General features: G+C 34.3%; 1 protein-coding gene across 1 annotated transcript in view; it reads left to right on the forward strand.

Annotated features, from left to right (window-relative positions):
* The window catches only part of Spag16 (sperm associated antigen 16), a 985,522-nt gene that overhangs the window by 615,978 nt on the left and 348,129 nt on the right, over positions 1 to 21,415 (forward strand). Inside the window, exon 13 of the mRNA XM_074071657.1 lies at positions 20,455 to 20,581. Coding sequence (XP_073927758.1) covers positions 20,455 to 20,581 — 127 coding nt within the window. The remainder of the gene's footprint in view (positions 1 to 20,454; positions 20,582 to 21,415) is intronic.

The following is a 21,415-nucleotide window of genomic DNA, read 5'->3' on the forward strand; positions in this document are numbered from 1 at the left end:
TTGCTACAATAGATTAATTGTCAACAGGGGTGATCTGGATCTTTTAATGGGATGACACAACTAGAAGAGTGAGGGTGATTCCCCAGTTAGAAATTACCTGCTTTGGTGAGCCTAACTCTGTAGATTGGGCCTGTGCACTACTGAGGGGATAATATCTATCTTTCTGCCTCATCAGTTTCAAGAGGGTGCCCTAGTGTTTGCTAGCATATTATTAGTCTTCCTTCCATATGCAGACATTCCACTACACAAAAGATAAGACCATTGAGGCCAGTTTGTAGGAAGTAAGAGCAATTTCCATTTGCATTATATCTGCATTTCCATTACCACTTGGTACGTTATCATGGGGGGTTACTGGTTTTTTAAATTATCTTTTTTCTAAAACTCCAATTCAATTCATTTGATCATGTTCTTAGACACATCGACTCTTCATGACACAACTAATCCTGTCTTCAGAGTTGATCACAGCCAAGAGGAGTCATATCTGTACCACTATATCTATATAAGATGTTACATCTAGCAGAAACCATTCTTGATGGGAATAATCAAGCTCCTACCTTTTTGATATGCAAATAAGGAGAGTTAACAACATCAATTAACATCTAGCCAGCATTTTATAATTTCCAAATTGTTTTCAGACATATTTTATTGAATTCTGATTATATGTAAATGTAGGGAGTATATGTGAATTGTCCACAGTCATGTCAGTGATAGTTATTAGTTCATAAGCCTAAATCCCAGGCCTACTATACTTTCTATGAAACTTTAGGAAATGTACAGTTATTAAACAGTCCTTGTGGTATATATTATCAATAGTATAACAAATAAAAACTACCTCAGGTTTTCATCACTTTGACAAATATATGAGAGAAACAATTTCAAAGTAGGAAAGATGTATTTTGGCTCATGGTTTCAGAGGTTTCAGTCCATGGTCAGCAGTCCATTGTTTTGGGACTGAGGTGAGGCAGAATATCACAGTGGCTGGAGCATAAGTTAGTTTAGGCTGCTCACCTTATGGAGGCCAGGAAATAGAAAGGACAGGACACCCTTCAAGGACACACCTCCAGTTACCTACTTCTTCCAGCTAGGCCCCACCTCCTAAAGATTCCAGCACCTCCAAAATAGCACCACCAACTCAGGACCAAGGCTTCAACACAAGCCCACTGGAATATTTCATATTCACATCATGACTGACTTTTAGAAGAGTCATTAATTTTGTGGAGTCTTTCTTTAATTTTAATGGTTTATAGGCATCCTGTCTCATTTCAAAAAGGATTTACATGGTGTGATATTTATGTTTATTAAGTATCAGATCTAAATTGAGTACCTTCCTCTTTCACAGTTTTATGTCTTCAATTCTTATTTTGAAATACAATAATTAGAAATGTGTATGACTCCAAGCAGAAGATTACATAAGCATAATAATAATATGCCTATAGCTGTGTTTTATATTTGTATTTAAATATCATTTTGTCTGAATATGAGTGATACATTTCCTCTAGCAAAAATATCAGAGTTGCATTGTGGAGAAAGACCACATTAGAAGCTAGGAAATTTATCACTTTTTTGCATCATTTTCTTAATTTCTCTGAGAAGTCAATGAAATTGATACTCCAAATGGAATTTTTAAAACAGCTGCAACATTTTGTCACGTGAGTCACTTTGTTCACAATGAGATTGAATGATGGGACGAACAGGCCTTGTAGGGATGATAGCAGGTGGGACTGCTTTTCTTGGATCCCTCAATAGGTGGGTTATCTAATCGTTACTAGGGAGCACACTGAGTATCAAGAATAAATAGCAAACTCAATGTACTCGTTAAGCAAGGGGTTCACTCACAAAGGGCAGTATCATTCTCAAGCAGACATGTTGGCAGTTTAGTTAGTTTTCTCTTGTTTTAATTATTCCGGGAGACTGCTGTCATACTGTGAGTGAGGCTAGCCAGCCAAACATCTTGCTATGAGGGGGGCTATCCAGCACCCAGAAATCATGCTTTGTGTCCCACATAACTTCCAAATACTCCTATGTATATTCATGAAATTGAAAGAAAAAGTCTTCATTTTGAGTGCTTTTAAAATTCTTATTTTTAGCTTAGAACCCATCTCCACTTCAAAAATAAATTGTTTAAAATTTCCCACTTTAAAATGCATGTTGTTTTTCAGGAATGAAACTATCATGTAAATCAAGGAAATAGTTTATTGAATTTTAATCAGATCTTTACCAACAGGTGATTACCTTTGCAGAAAATCATGTTGCTGGCAATAAAGCTCCTTGAATTTGAGTTTCCTAGATAGTATACCTTAGCAGTTTGCATTTTTTACATTTTTATTAGGATATATTCATCGTACAGGGGAATCCACTGTGATAGTTTTGAACAGCCTTACATTGTACATTGGTTAGATCCCCATCATCTCCCGCCCCACACACATGGCCCTCACCTCACCCTTAAAGCAATTGCAAGAGGCTTAGCAGTTTGCTTCTGTGGCTGTCACAATAATGATGTTTCCGTATGTAGAGGTGAGCCCACCCCCCCATCATGATATGCTGTAGTGTAGTTGGGCATGAGCAGTTATATTTAATACAAATGTATTTATTTGCTGTCAATTTCTTTATTCACATTATAGCTTGGCCAATATATTCAGTTTTTAAATTATTATTATTGGTTCATTTCAACACAGCAGGGAACACTTTAGATATATTTGTTCTTCAAAGAGATCATTAAAACTGACAGAATTAAGAATTACTGAATGAAGAAATTAAGCAGACTAGTATAAACTAATAGGTACAGAAACTGCATATTAAACTACTTAGCTGAACAAAAAAAGTGCTAATTATATAAGCCTGAAGACTTTTTGGGAATAATTGGCATACTTATATGCATTGGTTAGTATTTCTGTTGTCCCTAAGTGGTGCTATATACAAATGATGAAACGAAGTCATATAAAAGTTATTCTTACAATACAGATGTTTAAGAAGCATATAAGTCATCCTTATCAACTTTCAGCCATGCTGACCAGTCATGTAATGAAAAATGGATGGCACCTGAATGAGAAAACAATTATGTGGCTATCTGAAGGAGGGTAGTCATACCCAAAGGATGAACAAAATACTTCAAGCAAAACTAACAGCAACATAATGAGCGAGGGAGTGACAGGCACAAACATAAGCAGATCATGTTGACTTGAAGCAAGCAGAGTTTGTACTGCTTCACTGCCTCATTTAAACAGAAGAGGATGCTCAGCATGGAACTGAGAGGCAGCTTACAGAGAATGACACCCTGCAGGTAACAGATGCTGCCAACACCCAGAGGACAGAATATATAGTCTGTATATTTATTCATGCAATTTGTGAGGAAAGCCATTGCCTGACATGAATTGGCCTTTTCAAACCCACTCTTTAGACCAAGAAACATCAAGGTTAACAGCACAATCACACAGTGCAAAAGATACTGCCATATGCTTATGATTTAGTGGACTAGCTGAGGTTATCTTAACAAGAATACTGTCAATATGACATTTGAACATGTATGAATAATGTGCTCATTAAGGTTGTTTTTAAGAAAAAATAGATATTCAAAACTAAACACCCAGAAGCATAACTGCACATTCAATCCCAATCCTATTTGGAAAATCATACTGTATTGAGCCCAGTTCTAGGCTCAGGTCGAAAAGCATGGGGTACACAAAGTTAAGTGAATGAAACACTGAGTCAATAAATTTCTATATCACTTTTAAAGAAAAGTGTGATTGGTAGAAATGCAAGGTTTTCTCACATAAAACCAATTGTCCTTTAAGAAAAAATATTAAATCCAAAGATAAAGCATACTAAAAAATAACAGGATATGCTTCTTTATTGAAAACCTTGTAGTTTTTAAATCCTTGACATGAATAAATGGGTATGTCATATGTGAATCTACAAAGGAATAGAACAGTGGTCATAAACTGTAAAGACATGATAGAACATATTTATAGCCTCATAAAACAAACTGGCATTTTAATATCTTAAGTGGGTCACTTTGTTGTATTTGTAAATAGGTCCTCACTGGGAAGTTCCCTTCCTGTATTGAACACACCACATATGACAAGCAAAAAGCACATGGTAGATGAAGGATACAAATAACGTTCTGTTTGTGATCCCTTTAAATTGGTAACTTCTATCAACACAACAGAGCTTATATATATTTAAGATGACAGGCTGGATCCCGCAGAACTTTTCACATCCTAGCAAATCAATTGTGATTGAAAAACAGCAGGCTGAAGTTAAGAAAATCTAGTGTGATGTGATGTTGAAAATACAAAGAGAAGCATGTGTCTCTCTTTTTTCAAACTTGGTTTTATTTATTTATTTATTTATTTATTTTTATACACAACAGTTTTCTTTAAAAACATTAATTAGTTCCCTGTGTGATTTTACAGGGAGGATGTGTGAATAGCTATTGTGGTGGCAGTAAAATGCAATGTACCCTAATCTATAACTCACAGTAGTGGTGGTGAGAAACAATCAGCAGGTGACATATTTTAATGGACTAGTAAATGAATGACCAAGAAAGGAGAGAATTTGTTTTCAATACAAAAGGAAGAGGACATTGAATTTAAAAAATAGAGATGAGGAAATAGATTCTTAAAGATTATTAAAAATTTGCTACTTTATAGCCTTCTGGCCAAAAGAATGATCATATTTTGTTAACTAGTTAGTTACAGATCAAATATGAGATCCTGTTATAAGTTGCATGCTGTACACTCTAGTTATTATTAGGCATTTCAAAAAGAGAAAATGATTCTCTTTAAGTTTTGATGTTAGGCAGGTGCTTTACCACTTGAGCCACTCTGCCAGCTGTTTTTTTTTTAAGATAAGGTCTTGCTGTATTCCTGGTCTGGTCTGGACTATGATCCTTGTATTTGTGCTTCCCTGTGTAGCTGGGATAACAAGTATGCACCACCGTGTCTAGTCATTGGTTGAGGAGAGTCTTGTGAACTTTTTGGGGAGCTGGCTTCAAAATACCATTCTCTGATCTCCACCTCCCTAGTAGCTAGGATTACAGACTTGTCCACCGTGCCCAGTGGATTTTCTTTAAGCTTTTTTAGAAAATCAAGGAGTAGGTAGAAAATAGGACTATGCTTATTTCTAAACCTTCCGTTTCCACTCAATATGTTCCCATATTTGTGTCAGCTTTGGCTAAGTACACCCTATTCTGAATTTTCTCTCTATATTACTATTACAATATAAAGGACATAAATATATTTGGCTTAAACACATCCATGAAGAAAAATTATTTCCATAATCAATAACAAATCAAAACTCAGACAATGTACTTAATCACATAATTTAAGGGTTATTACAAGGTCCTTTTGGACCCTGAATATTTATTTTTCTGTCAGCTTACTATCTTATTTGTATCTTATATGTACTAGATTTCTGCAAGTGAAATAACTCCTCTTGGAAAAAAGAATAAAGAGAGGGCTTCCTATGGTATTTATATAGTATTAATATGGAATATAGAAAGTAACTATTAAAGATATGCTCTGATAGGGTGGACCCAAGAGGAAAGTGCAGGAGCATGCTTCTTGAAAGGAAGCTTTCTAAGTTATCCTTCCCATTTCATTAGCATGCATTAATTAATTAATTTAGCCAATTTCTTACCAAAGCCTGACCTAAGAATGATGAGGTGGCCCGCTGTGAGGTAGATTTCCATGGGGAAGCCCAGAGGATCATAAGGGAGAACAGGAGTCAGAGGAGGCTGCTCCAAAGTGCTGAAACTGTAGCAAAGACTGATTTCTTATGTCCTAATGCCTCTCTCTCCTTGCCATAAATACTTTATATGGAATTAATATTAATTATTTGATGAATGTAATCCTATTTACCACATATAATTTAGACATACAGCATTTCTTTGTTTTATAACAACCAAGCTAATTTAGATTCGAATCTCTTTCTTATAAATCTAGGTAGAAATTCTCCCTTGATCATTCTTCCTTATAATTGCACCAAGGTTCTGAGGTTTTATTCAATACTAGGCCTCAGGAACCTTTCCTAGTCATTGATTACCTGCCCACAACTGAGGTGTCCAGTGCCCATCATCATGGTGATGCCTGTTACTTTGATGTCACACATAGGACATCTTTGGACAAAAGATGAGCCTTGAGCCTGGGACCCACCCTCTTAGATGAATCATGTGGTCTTTCCCTCTGAGAGATGACTACCTTCTCTAGGTAATGCAATGGAGGGATACTATACTTTGTCCTTTTCAAAAATCCTGAAAAATATACATAGTCCTTTCCCACCCCATGAGAATCCCTCTCACTTTTTCTCCTTGTCTTTAAAAGCTTGCCAGCAGCCTCCCCTTCCTTCCCTCACACATAACTAGCATGAGCTTAGAGCTTTATGAGAGATGAGAAACACTTTGATTCCAGCTACTTTCTGCCCTCTGCTTATCCAACATTACAGATGCAAGAAATTACCAACCTTGTTTCTGGCTTCCACAGAGAGATCAAGGCGAAATCACCAGAAATACAATTGTGAATTAATACTTCAACAAATTATAATAAATGAATTAAACACCAAAGAGGAAAACTATTGCACATTGATATCCATAGGAACACTAATGGTGAAGAAGTTAACCCCAAAATACAATTTTAAGCAAAGACCTAATGGCTAAGGTCTTCAAAGCATTTAGTGCATTATCCATGTCATTATTTCTAAGATATTGAAATTAAATTAAGACAATATTTTTAGTATATTACTTTATTAACAATAATAAAATTATACAAAATCAGTACTGTCAGAAAGATCCAGAATGTATGGTCACTGTGCTCAGTATGAAGAGATATTGAATTAAGGCACTTAAAATAGGAGAAAGTAATGAGGAAGCTATTCTACCAGTTCCAGTTCCAAGCTATTTGTCCTCTCTAGTTTTGTCCATCTGTTTTGTTTTGTCTTGTTTTTATGTTTTCTTGTATTCTGTGTTCTAAATCTTTGGTATCTAGAACAAAAGAAGACATCCTTGGGATAAATGAGAAAGTTGTGCTAATTGAGAAAAATGATCTGTGTTTAGATTGTGTTTACTATATCCAGCATTTTCATTTCAAGAGAGGACATATGTAAAAAAAATTATGATGACTTAGGAAGCACAAGCTCTGTTTAATTTTATTTTTTCTAGAGTTTCACATCACCCCACTACTTTCAATGCTCCTCATCTTTCACCTTTCCCTTTAGTTGTTACAGAATTTATTAAAGAGTAAGAACAGAAGAAAATAGAAGTCACAACAGGGACTGGGGAATGAGACAGCCCAGCCAGTTGCATACCACTTGCCTTCAGACGTTGAGAATGACTGTTATGGTTTGGCTGCTGTTTGAGTGCCCCATTGGTCCACTGTGGTTAATGACTTGATTCTCCACTGCAATGCCATTGGTAGGTAACAGCACCTTTAAGAGGTGAAGCTTAACAGGGGGTCCTTAAGACAGTGAGAGCATGAGATAATTCTTATGCAACCCTTTAAATTCTCACCTGAACATTGTAATAAAAGAATTAAGCTTGCCCCTACCCAGCTCTGTTCTTCCTATATCCAGCTGTTATTTCTTGCTTTGATACTCACTAGTGCCATTGCTATTCTCCATACCCTGACCTCTGCTACGTGGACTTTCAGATCCAATATCTAAGCTAAATGATGCCTTTTCCCCCCTAAGTAGCCTATGTCAGGTGTTTTGTTCTAGTGATGAAAATCGAATACAATGACTCTATATGAATTATTACCTTAATATTTATTCAACTTAGGGTTAAGGATATACTTCAATGGTAGAGTGCTTGCCTAGCATGCACAAGGTCCTGGATTTGATATCTAGCATGAAAAAAAAAAAGACTTACTCAATTCAGTAGGGGTAGTAGACCTATATGGCAGAAAGAGAAAAATAATAGTATTTTGTATAAAGTCATTTCTGAAAGACCATGGTAACAAAGATAGGAGCAATAAAGTCAAGAGGAATGCTGTATACTTGACATGTTATGGCAGCCCTCAAGGTCCTATGACAGGCTGATAATATCTCCCACATTTTCTTTAACAATGACTTTATCCTCATTCAAACATTTTCAAAACTACTTTTGCTGAGCATCTGAAAATGGAAAAATAGTCCCATCAGGTGGATCCTATCAAGGATGGTTACAGAGGATTGATCAATTTATGTTCTTACAGAGATTTCAATTCTAAGAACAGGAATGTGAACTAAGTCAGAAAATTAACTTATCTAAATTATACTTTGTTTTTTGAGGTACTGGAGATTAAATTTGGGGCCTTGCACTTGCTAGACAAGCATTCTACCAGTTGAACCACACCCCCAGTCCTTTTGTTTTTAGTTGGTTTTTGAGATATGATCTCCTTAATTTTTTGTCTGGCTGGCCTAAAACTTTGATTCTTTTATCTCTACCTCCTGAGTAGCTAGTATTGCAGGTGAGCACCATTACATTCGGTCCTCTAAATCACACTTTTTAATGAGAAACCAAATCTAAAAAATTGGAAGTTTCTATAATTCCTTATATTTTTATTGATCATATAACCCTTTCATTTTTTTTCTTTTTTTAGCAATAGTGGAGATTGAGCTAAGAGCCTTGTACACATTGAACATGTGGACTGTCACGGAGCTGCATTCCTAGCCATTGCTTTTTTATGGCAACTGGTATTCACTTAAATATCAGTGAGTTTATTTTAAAACAATAGATTTAGAATTTTAAGATAAAGTTCGAAGGAAAGGATACCGGATTCAGGGTTAAGTATTAGAAACTAATGCCATCTCTTCAGAGATCATGCAGTTTTGTAGTTTGATTTAAGGTTACAAATTTTTTTCTAAGTAACTTCTCTGGGCTAGCTATATACTTCTGTGCAGTCAAGACCACAATCCACATAGAGTGAACAGGGTTGGCAAGGGCAAGAGAGTACAAGAACGTAAATAAACAATCAAGCAAAATTCATTGGCGCGATGAAGGAAATAAATAGGATAATATGACAGTGTGGAATGTCATCAGTCTGTTCAGTTTTCCATGCCTTTATGGTTAGAAGAAAGACACGGAGCTTAAATGAAAGCTCTCAGCATGAGGGAACACCTGGTTAACATATCATTTGTTCAAAACCCAGTCCCTGGATAATCTAGGAATTCCCCACCCCCTCATTTCATCATTACCTTTTCTCCTTTATGCTATGGATTTTAGCCTCTATAGTCTCCCAGAGCAAAGTTACTGTGGCTAGAGATCTTGCCTTTTGTTGTTAGCTGTTCCCATTCCTGAATCTTTCAAAGTGTTGATATGAAAGGATAAGGCACAGAAGGTTTCAGTATATCGATGTGGCTATTGTGAGCGTATGATATTAAAATTCTCAGTAGAAAGAGGTTTGAATAAAAGATTTAAGAAATGTTTTTTGGATTTAGAATATTTGAAGTCACATCATTTTTTATCTACTTACAGCTAACAAAGAAATTAATCACAGTCATCTTAAGTGCTAATTTATTTTTATGTATAACTTTTTTTAGAAAAATATACTAGATATGCTTCAAACAACCCTTTTAGATGTCATATATATACATTTATATATACATATAAGACAGTAAATGACTACTGAATGGATTTAAATCATGGATTTTTGGGAAGCTACATTTCTTTAGAAAAATTTATCTAACTGTAAAACATATAAAAGCAACACCAGATGATTGCAGCTGTGAGCATTCATTCATTCTTTTTTGGTCTGAGGTTCAGGCACATGAAGGATTTGCTGTTATAGTTCCACATCATAAGACATAGGTTCTAAAGCTTAGTTACATTTTATTTAATTTATTAACTTTCAGAAACTGAGAATCAACTCAGTACTGTGACATTTTCTGTCTAGCTCTTTCTATCCTGTATGATATTCAAGGAAATAATATTTTATACCACTTTAGACTATGGTATACACAATACATAACTAGATGGTAAATATGGCAGGAAGCAAATCCAAGTTCTGAAAATAAAAGGGTATTACTAAAGCAATAGTTTGCCATTGCAGCCTTAACAACAGAGGACTTATAGTTATCTTTATGTTCATTTGTATTAGTCATAGTATCAAATGGATTATATTTTAAAAATTGGAAAAAAAAGAAATAAAGTAAGGAAGACAGAGGAAACTGAAGTTAACACAGGCAAAATATGAACAGATGGTAAATATTTTTTTAAATCTTAAAATAATTAGTATAAATGCAAAAGGTAAATAAATTCTAGGTAAACAGAGTGTATTACCCGGAGTCTTCCAGGAAAACATAACCCATAAGGCATATATGGATATAGAGAAACAGAGTTATCCTGAAGGATTAGCCCATGTGATTATGGAGCTGAGAAGCCCCACAAATATGCTGTCTAAAGCTAATGGTGTAGTTTCCATATAATCCCAAAGACCCAAGAACCAGGGAGCCAATGGTGGAAGGCCTGGTCCAAGTCTAAATGACTTGAACAAGAACTTTGTAATGTCTGATGTCCTGAGGGCGCAACAATGGAAGCAAACAGTGAATCAACCTTTCCTCCATTTTGTTCTGTTCTGGCCCTTATGGGATTGGATGATATCCTCCCTCATTGGTGAGGGTGGACCTTCTTTACTCAGTCTACTGGTTCAAATGCAATCTATTCATGAAATATCTTCCTGCATGTACACAGAAATAATGTGTACCAGCTATCTAGACATCCCCAGCCAAGTTGACACTTAAATTTATTCATCCCATTGAGGCTAGTTGGCATCAGGCAATAGTGTTCTTTTAAATCTATATTCAAAAAAATGAAGGTCTTGGTGTGTAGCATTTGTTGACTTCCATGGTATAAGTACTCCCACCAAGATAAATTCCTGATACCAATGTAAAGTCACTGAACATGGAGTTGGGAAGAGATGTGTACTATTGTCTCTTTTGACCCAATATAAGTAATATGCATGTACTGCTATGTTAGACCAATTAACAGTTGTTTCATCTAAATTTAAAAATGCTTTTAATCCATAGAAGTTGATTTATCTCGAATTATGGGTGATGAGTAGATGTAGTTTTCCATATAATGGCTGTTTTATCTATAAGCACGGAAATATTTCCAATAGTGAATATTAAAGAAAATCTCTGTGAAGTACATTTTTTCTGCCCACAGAACATAATTTCATCAATTGCTCACAACCCAAGTTCCTCAGTAGACATTAATATTATTCTGTACAATGAGGAAGAAGGTAGTTTAGATAGTGATTAAAAGAAATGGTATTAAACCAGCTGTTTGGAATAAAAATCCAGCCTCCATTAACATCTGTGTTATATGGAGTGTTACCTTAATTCTTTATGCAGCATTTTCCTTATCTGTAAATTAAAGAACTTATAAGTGCTGTTAATTGTTATTATTTAAGATACTTATATTCCATAATGTCACTACCAATACTAAGTTAATTAGTAAATATGAATCATTGCTTCTAGGAGAAATACAAGGTTAGCTTCCTGCAGGCTGATTCCTTAACCACTCAATACTCCACCTTGCTTTTTCTGTTTGTTTTGTACAGACACCTTATTTAACAGATACTGTTGACTCAATAACATGGAACTCACAGACAACACCTCTAAAACTCAGATGTCAATGAAACATATTATCTAACACACATGATGCCAAAGTGTTCTGGACTTGGGAACACTAGATAGCACTTCAGTCCCACACTTGGGCCCATGCTAAATAATGAAGTTACCAATGAAGAAACATAGAAGTGTGAAAAACGTGGCACAAAATATACTGTGAAAGGCACTCTGCAGGATCAGAGTTGAAATAAGAAGGCAGAGCAGAGTTTAATCACATCTGCAAACATGTGACTCAAAATTTTTACCACTCATACATACCATGTCTGCTCATGACCATATAAGTACTACAGGTATTGATTTGGGGGTTATTGTCAAAGACAAGTGAAGCTAGACACTTGTTAATGTGGTAAGGACAGAAATCTATCTGGACAATAGTAGTGTACTACTGTAAAAGGAAGAGGGTCCCATGTGATTTGAGCTCCACTATGTTTTGAAGTGACCGAACATTTTCAAGACAGCACTAGGGAAAAGGGAAAGGAAGGAACAGAAACCTTACATGCAAGGTAGTGAAAATTAGGAACAGTTGGTTATTGTAAACAATTCTATCTTCCAAGAGAGAATGGAAGCCAGGGCACTTTCATCCCTAGTAGTTACTTTTTATTTTTACAATTCACACATATTTATAGGTACCGTGTGAAATTTCCATACATGTGTATGTTATACAATGCTTAAATCAGTGTAGGTATATCTATATCCTCAAACATGTATCATTTTTTTGTGCTGAAAACATTACAAATTTCTTTCTTCTAGCTTTCTAGAAATATACAGCATATAATCTTGGGTTTTTTTACCCTATCTATCTAACTAGCTTAGCCAATGATTCCATTTTAAAGGAATGATTTTCCGGTCCTTTGAAGAAGACGTTCCTGAGTTTTAAGAGATTCATATACATCTCAAATGAATAAAAGAAGGATTCTGCTCCAGGAAAGAGTTCTTATCAGGTGTTGGTTTGAACAAACAATTTTTTGACAGCCCTGAGCTTTCTCAGGCAGGCACATTAAGAGGAGCTAGGGTCATGTTAGGGAAGCAACCTTGAACTTTTGGAAACTGGGGTAGTGTTCAAGTGTTTTAATGTGGTGGAGAGGAATAATTGAAGTGATGTTTTGAGACTTTTCTAGGTCAAGGACGAGCCCTTGTTGAGAAGAGGGCTCAGAGATCCCTGACTAGAGTTTGATCAAGTAGAGAATCTTTGCTATACAAATATATTTTAGCAAGTAGGCAAATTAGGAAGTATGAAAACACAGATGATGATTGCTGATTGTACTTCACATTCTTGGTAAGTAATGTGTGTAAATTACTAAAAATAGTAAGTAATAATGTAAGCTTAAACTGTAATGTGAAATGTAGGAATTGTTGAGTTACAAAGTTATTTTCTTTGGCCTTTATTAACTTGCCTCTGATTACAATTTTAATATGGGACCTTCTTTTCATTTTCTATTTTCAAGTTTATTGCCATGCTTCCAAATTTTCTCATTGTCATGTGCATGCCCTCCTTGACACCTCACAACCCCACCTTGCTAAAACACTCCTGTTCCCACCACATATCAAAATCTGAGAAATGCTTGTCTCTTATATAAAATGATGCAATATTTTCATATGTGATGATAAATATTCATTGCTATCTTAATTGGAGTGAGAAGCACCTAGGAGGTTAGCACCTTGGAGATAAGCACCTAGGTGTGTCTGTGAGGACATTTCCAGGGATTACTAAAAAAGGGAGGAAAATCCAACCTGAATGCGGGCAGCACCATCCCAGAGGATGGGAGTCAGGGTGGAATAAAGGGGAAAAAGAGAAAGCCCACTAGCATAGGCATTCTGTCTCTCTCTGTTTCATGTCTACCATGAGGTGAAGACAGCCTCTTGTTCCACACAGGTCTGTCACCATGATATTCAGCCTTGTCTTGTGCCCAAAGTAATAGAGACAGGTGCAATGATGGATCGACACCATGAACCAAAATAAATCTTTCATTCTTTTAAGTTGTTCCATCAGGTATTTTGTTACAGCAACCAAGAGTCTTGACTAATGGAGCATATAACCTATGCATATCCTCACCCTCCTGAATACTTTAAATCATTTCTAGATTACTTAAAATACCTCAAACTATCTAAATCCTATGTAAATTGTTAGTATACTGAATTGTTTAAGAAATAATGACAAAGAAGAAATGTGTGGATAAGTTTAGAACAGGTGTAAAGTTTTTGTGCAGTTTTTATCCCTGATTTGTTAAATCCACAGATGAAGAATCCCTGTACACAGAGGGCTGACTGTACTTGAGCTTGCCAGGAGTCTGCCCTCCTGTAAGAAGAGTTTTATGATCATGTGGGGAATGCTCTGTTTGTATGTTTATTGTCAAGTGTTTGGGCAAAGGACTTCCCTTGTCTTAGACTATCTTATCAAACCCCTTTCCACATGCATACAAATTGTAGGGAACTTTCCCATAGTGCTACGGAGCCTACATAATATTTAATACTTAGATATTATCCCTGCTACTAAACATTCAACTGAATTCTGAGGTCACACAGAAAGAGACTATTATATAAGGAAGTATTGTATATTATTTTTGGTAATATAAAACAAAATGCTTTCATTGTAAAAGCATTCTGACTTTGAAATCAAATTATGGGTATCATTTGAAGAGTTTTTCTTGTCAAGATACAGAATTCTGGTGGGTTTTAAAAATAGCTTACATTTAAACTTTTACAAATAAATAGGACAGTAGAGTAACTTCCTCACTGAACTTGGATTTTATGAGCTGCAGGGTAGTGATTTAAGTACGTTTTTGTTTGTTCATGTTAAATTATTAGATTTAGATATATGGTAACTTTTATTTCAGATAAGTCCATGGGAAGTTTTAACATTGTATGTTAGTTCAATTACAAAAATGCCATTTAAAATTCAAGCTACATGCTAAATTCTTATGACAAGCTAACATGGAGGTAAATTCTGGTACTTGCTTTCAAAAGAAGGGCAGATTTTTAAAACTCAATAATATCTTGCTGGTTGTATTTCTGTAAATGTGCTATAGTTTCATTAACCACATTTTCTTGGTCTACATATTCATACAACCCCAAGGTTTTGAAGGTGACATTTCATATTTAATATCAGTGGCATTAAACAACCACATAGAAATAAAAGCCCTGAAGCATAATGTCTCAAAAGGAAAACTGTGTCTTAAAGTGGTGTCTTCTTACAACTAGCATATATATGGAAAATACATTTTAAATGAAATATGTCTGACCTAGAAACATAGATAACCTTGTTTTATAGCAAGTTGAAAGTTGAGAGAAATAGCTATCATTCAGTTACCAAAATAATAAATGAAATCAAAGCAGCAAGGAAACAGAGTAGAGGAGACAAAAAGAAATAAAGGAAAAACATGAGGTAAGTTAAGAAAGAGCTATTGGCCATGAATTAACTTCTTCCTACAAAGTGTTAGGAAAATAGCAGACAGGGAAAAAGAGAGAATTGCATGAAGCTCCAGTGTTTATGTTTTGATGGAAATGTACAAATCATTTTCATCCTTTGTGGTACTGTCATGCTCCATCACTTTAGTCCATTTTCACCTTGGAAAGGAATTCTGAATGGACTTTCCTTTTTTGGCAGCTAATTAATCTCTCACAAGCCTGCTCTTGCAGCCTGTCTGCCAGGAATGCCCCACTCCTTAAGCCAGTGACTCACTTGTCAGTAGATTCTTCTCCCCTCTTAAGCAGTTTTTTCTTCCCTTAAGCTATGTGAAGACCTAACTTTTCCATTTTGTTTGAGAAGAAATGTGTGCTATAATATATTATTGAAGAATGCTTCCCTTACCTGCCACCTAAATGAATATACTCCCAAGTAATTGAACTGGGTTTTAATGACAACAGACAAACCCTGAATATAAATTATGAATGTGCACAATGCTTTGCCAAAAGCACATTGGTATATGTGTAAGATTACACATACCAGATTACATTTATACATATTATCAGATTATATATTCTTTGTGTATGTTAATTTATTAGATTAAGATTGTGATAAAACATATATTTTAATGGTTTTGCATTTGCCTAAAAACATTGCTAAAGTCTGCAAACAGAAGAACTTTTAATTCAATTAATGGCAAAGTCTATATGCAAAAAATGTTAAGGTGAGAAAATAAATCTTTACAGTTAAAAATGCCTTTTTAAAAAATAATAAAAATCATACTCATTTATTTTTTTAAAAAATTAACAATAATAAGGTATTTACATTTAGCAATGCTTCTGTTAGTGATAGGTAAAACTATTTTAATAACAAATTAAAATCTTCACCATACTATAATATTTTGTTGCTGCTATTATTAATTGTGCTTCTTTTTCCCTCAAGTATCTTTATTGCTTTCCTTTCACTTATTTTTTTCTGTTAAATCTTTTGTAGATTTTAATTTTTTAATTCTATATGTTTCCTTGCCTTTCCAATTAAAAATAAAAAATATGCAGCAGCTATACAGTACATACATTCAGAAAGCAAAAGAAATAGGAGATAAGATCATGGCCAATATTGAATTATTCAGAGAAATAAGTATTCTAAAGATTTCTAGTGTCCCAATTATCAAAATAAAGCTGGAGGAAAAAGCATTCTGGCAAGTCATATTTAATCCTTTAATTGAGATAGTAGATGTCTATAGTGAAACAAGCAGGTTTTAAGTTTTCAATTTGGTGAGATTTTACAAAAGTTTATGTCAGGGAAACTAATATTGACGTAGAATATTTTTATGACCATAGAAAATTTCATCTCGTGAAAACCCACTCCACATAGCAAATACTTTTCTAACTCTTGGAATCATAAAACAAATATGCTTACACTTCATATAAGTGGAATCGTTTAATGTGTATGTTTATTTGTCTGGAATCTTTAATTTTTTTGAGACTAAAATTAGGTGTTTTGAGATTAAAGCATGTTGTTGCAGCACTCAATTGTTTATTTTAATCAAAATGTAACATGTTAATATTAACTTCATCTAATATGTAAGGACATTAAAATAGCATAAATTTGTTTATACCCCTATATTTTGTGGTATTGCTCACTTATATTTTACATCTACATCCTTTATATATCCTCCAAATATTGAAATTTCTACAGCAGCCAGCTATCTTTTAAAATGAAGAAAAGGTATTTTATATTTACTTATGCATTGATCATTTCAGATGCTTTTATTCTTTTCTGCATACAGATATTTCTATCTGGTATCATTTTCATTTAGTCCAAATAACTTCTTTTCAGCATTTCTTGTAGGAAAGATCTATTGTCAATGAATTTTCTCAAGTTTTATTATCCTCATGATTATAGGTATTTTTAATTGAATATAGAAGTTTTCATCTCTTAAAATCATTATTCTTTCTTTATTATTTGTTGTGCAAAGTCAGTTGTCATTTGTATCATAATTCCCTGTATGTTATGTTTCTCTTATCTATGGCTACTTTTGGATTTTTTTCTTATTTTTTTTGTCTTATGTTTTGCTTTGTCAGTTCAACTTTGATATGTTTAGATGCAGTCTGTCTCTTATTAATCATGTTTGGATTTTTCTGAGCTTTGTTTGGATTAGTACTTTGATATTTTTCATTAAATTGGGAAATATTTTAGCCATTGTGTCTTCAAAAATGTTTCTACTCCCTTTTCTCCCTTCTTCTCTACACCTGTCTCCTAAAATCCAATTATATAAATATGTTTGACCTTGTGACCTTATCCACTAATAACTGAAACTATTTCTATATGTTTTGCAGTACATTTTCTCTGTGCTTCAAATTAGAGAATTTTTATTGATCTCTGTTCAATTCTGTGAACCCCTTTTTCCCTGTAGTATTCAAGCTGATATTTTGTTCACACAATGAACTTTTTTATTTCATGTATTTATCCCATTCTTACATGGGCCTCTTTTTATTACCATGTATTAATTGTACAAAGGAATTTCATTGTGATATTCCCATACATACATATAATGTACTTTGATGAAATTCACCCCCTCTATTTCTCTTTCTTATGATTTTGATTTATGTTTTAGATTTTTCTATTTGTACACACATTTTAACTCTCTGTTCCTTTACATCCTAAGACATGCTTATAATAGATTGTTTGAAGTCTTCATCTTTGATTTCCAACAATTGATTCAGGGTCTGTTTCTATCACTATTTATTTGTTTTTCTTGATTATGGTTTGCATTTTTCAACCTCTTAATATATGTGGCATTTAAAAAATTTACGCTGGATGACAAATTTAGGGAAACTACATTAGGTTTCCTTCCTACTTCAAGTAGTGAGTTCTGTTCCAGTGAGCAGTGTAATTTTGGGCATATTATCATTACCTTTTCATGACTGGTTTTATTCTTTGGTAAGTCAAATCTACTTTAGTTTTGAACTTAATTCATAAATCTGATCATGATTCTTCCAGTGGAGTTTTGCTGGAATCCAAAGTGAGTATATGAGGTACTTGGTCAAGTTTCTGCACTCTGATTAGAATTAATCTTCAGTCTTCTATCAGGGCCTGACCACTGGTGTCACTGTTTATCCTTTCATGGTAGAACAGGAACTCTCTGCTAGGCACTGTGAAATCTAATTCTGTGGAAATGCCACATAAACCCTTGACAACAGCTTGTGGTGAATCCTCACACATTTTAGAGAGTGATATCTCTTGTACTAAGAATGTATTTACTCCACATTCAGGAATGGCTTTAATTTTATTCATTTTGTTTTATGATTGATTTATATATAATTTAATTTAATATTTGCAATTTTAATATAATAATATCATTTTCTCATTTTTCTTGTAAGTCCCCCCTCCTCTCCCTACTTCTCTGTCTGTCCATAGAGCTATAACTCCATACAGCTATAAATATAATACTAATATTTAAAGATGATTACTTGAAGATATTGAACTTGGAATATAAACTTAGAAAAAAAATGTTTTGTACTTACACTTTAGGATCATTAGAAAATAGTTAAAATTTCTACCAAAGTCATTCTTTGAATAAAGAAAACAATTTATTTTACGTTTTAACAACTTTCTGTGAAAACTTAAATATCGTTAAGTAAAATTCAATTTCACCTACAAATTTATTAGTATATATCATAGGAAATATATTCTCTATTTCTGATAAAGCCATGTATTAAATATTTTAGGCTTGTATATCAGTCTGTAATATTACTATGGTACTCTATAACCATAGTAGAAAAGTAGCAATATACACATACAGACAAGTTAACATGTTTCAATATACTTTACTCACAAGAATAAGGAGTCAATCACAGGTCATTTTTCTGATCCCATTATATATTTACACATCATAAACTTTATTTATCATAAACTTATTTTATGATAAACTTTATCAGCCCGTCTCATTAGTTTTGAGGTAAATGTTCCTAATTAATGAATTTACTGATTATATCTCCTTATTCCTGATATAAATGACTGTAATACTAGTCTTGGTATGTAAAGGTGAGTTTTGCTGAGCAACTTGAATGCATATTAATATGCATAAAGATCTTAGTATCCTTCGTCCTTTCAAAAATGCTAAAATTTAAGAAGGGAAGCACAAACTTTGTTCCTAACAGTTCTTAGATGTCATGCTCATGTTGACTTCTCCCCTTTATTTTATATTTACTACTTTGGTATAAGAATCTCAGAATATTGGAGCCAGGCTGTCTATCTGAGTAAATTAAATAATTTCATTCCCGCAGGAAGGAAATCTGCCACTGAGAGTAAAGCACCTGGCTCTGGGTATCCTGCTGGAGCTTGTCAGAGCCAGGATTGCCGTCTAGTCTTCTGCCCCACATCCCTGCATAGTTGCCGATGATATGGCTCAAGCCAGAGAGGAATCAGATAGTCAGAAACTACCTAACTGGTTATTATACTAGGAATTAATTTATGTTGACTCCTCTGTTCTCTGCACTTTTTTAGTTACTCTGTTTCTACTAATCTTTTTAAGAAAATAGTCTTATAAATAATCTTACTTAAAAATAATCAGTCGTCATGATTCTGTTCCGTGTGTATTAAACTGGCAAAAGGCAAAGTTGCAGCTGTCTTTCCTTCTCAGTCAGTTCTGGTAGTTTGGCTAACCGGCTCTCAATCTTGAGCATGTGGAAGAATCCCCTGGAGTGCTCGCTAAAACAGATTGTTGGGCCACTCCAGACATTCTGATTTAGTAAGTTTGAGATGATGGTGAGATTTCCATTTTGGACACATTCCCAAGTGATGCTCACTCCGCTAGTCAGGGTAAAACACTTTGAAAAACACTGGCTTATAGTCTCATTCCTAAAGGCAAATTACAATAGCCAGGAGAGGAGTTAATACACCAATGCCTGGGGTGCATCCCAGATGAATTGGAATAGAATATCTGTAAGGCTGAGACTGGATGTGAATATTTTATAAAAGAGTCTCCAGTGATTCTAATAGATAAGACTGAGGAAAACATTATGCCCCCCAAAATTTCTGTCTTGAGGTCCTGGGTTCAATCCCTAGTACTGGGGGAAAAAAGTTTGGTTTATTTTATGGATTAGTACAAGATTTTCTCTTCTTAACATATTCCTTTATTATTTGGAGACAATTTTATGTAGTTATTTCATGATATAAATAAGATAGCATAAAGATGACTTACAACATGATTCTTTAAATTGTAGAGAATTTAACTTTAGTCAATTTTATGCCACTAATTTCTTAAAATGCTTAGAATATAAATTGGCTATAATTTTTTTTCCTTTAAAATGTTGTAAAAAGTTTTGCAATTTATAGAATTCCTTTATGCCTCATATTATTAAATTATTTTCATTAGCATGTGTAGACATCAGAAGCATTTAGATACTTAGGGATAAAATTTTAACTCTTGTTTTCTCTTTATACAGTGAAAGATGCAGATTTACACTGTATGGTCATACAGATTCTGTGAACAGCATTGAATTTTTTCCTTTCTCCAACACTCTTCTCACTGGCTCTGCAGACAAGACTTTGTCTGTATGGGATGCGCGAACGGTAAGCCAATCAACTGCACTTTTCCCAGGTTTTGATAAGTTTAGTCACTCTTCAGCTATTGGATGCGCACTTAAAAAGTATGTAAGGGAATGTAGGGTAAACTTAAGTTCTTAATTACAAGATCCTGCCTCTGCACTCTATGTATTCTGCTTCCTAAATGCTAACACATTAAAGAAATATAATTACTTCATCAAACATTAATTCACAGTTACTAATTGAGACCGAAATTCTGCTGACACTGGGAATACAAAAGGGAATTACTGTGTCTCTCCTTTAGGAGCTTGTAGTTTGGTAAGAAAAGAGAAACATGAGATTATCGTAATAAAATGAGGTATGGGCTAAAATGGAAGAATATATAAGTACAAGGGGATGGCAAGGAGAAACCTCATCTGCAGGATATATGTGAATGGCTTCCTGGGAAGCTCAGCTTGAGCTGAAATTTGGGGGATAAGAAGGACAAGCCACGTGTTCTGGAAAAGGGTGGATTCCAGGAAAGAGCAATGTGTACACAAAACCACAGAAGTGTGAAGCATACTCTTAGAGTAATAATATCTAGAGGAAGATAGTAAGGAAGGAGGGAGAAATGACAGACAAGGGTGTACATGTATAGCAGGACAAGATCCATGAAAGATCTAGTTTAAGTTTTAAACAAGATCATGAAAGATCTAGTGTAAGTTTCAAAGGAAATCTATTAAGAGTGCTAAGGAAGCAGGGTAACAAATTCAGATTTGCCTTTTAGATAGATAGCTTTGGGAAAAAAGCAAAGGAATCAGTCTCACAAGGAAATTAGAACAACAGGCTGTTGAGTCAATGAGAATTTGAACTAAATATTGT

The sequence above is a fragment of the Castor canadensis genome, chromosome 4, assembly GCF_047511655.1.
Source record: "Castor canadensis chromosome 4, mCasCan1.hap1v2, whole genome shotgun sequence".
Classification (NCBI taxonomy): Eukaryota; Metazoa; Chordata; class Mammalia; order Rodentia; family Castoridae; genus Castor; species Castor canadensis.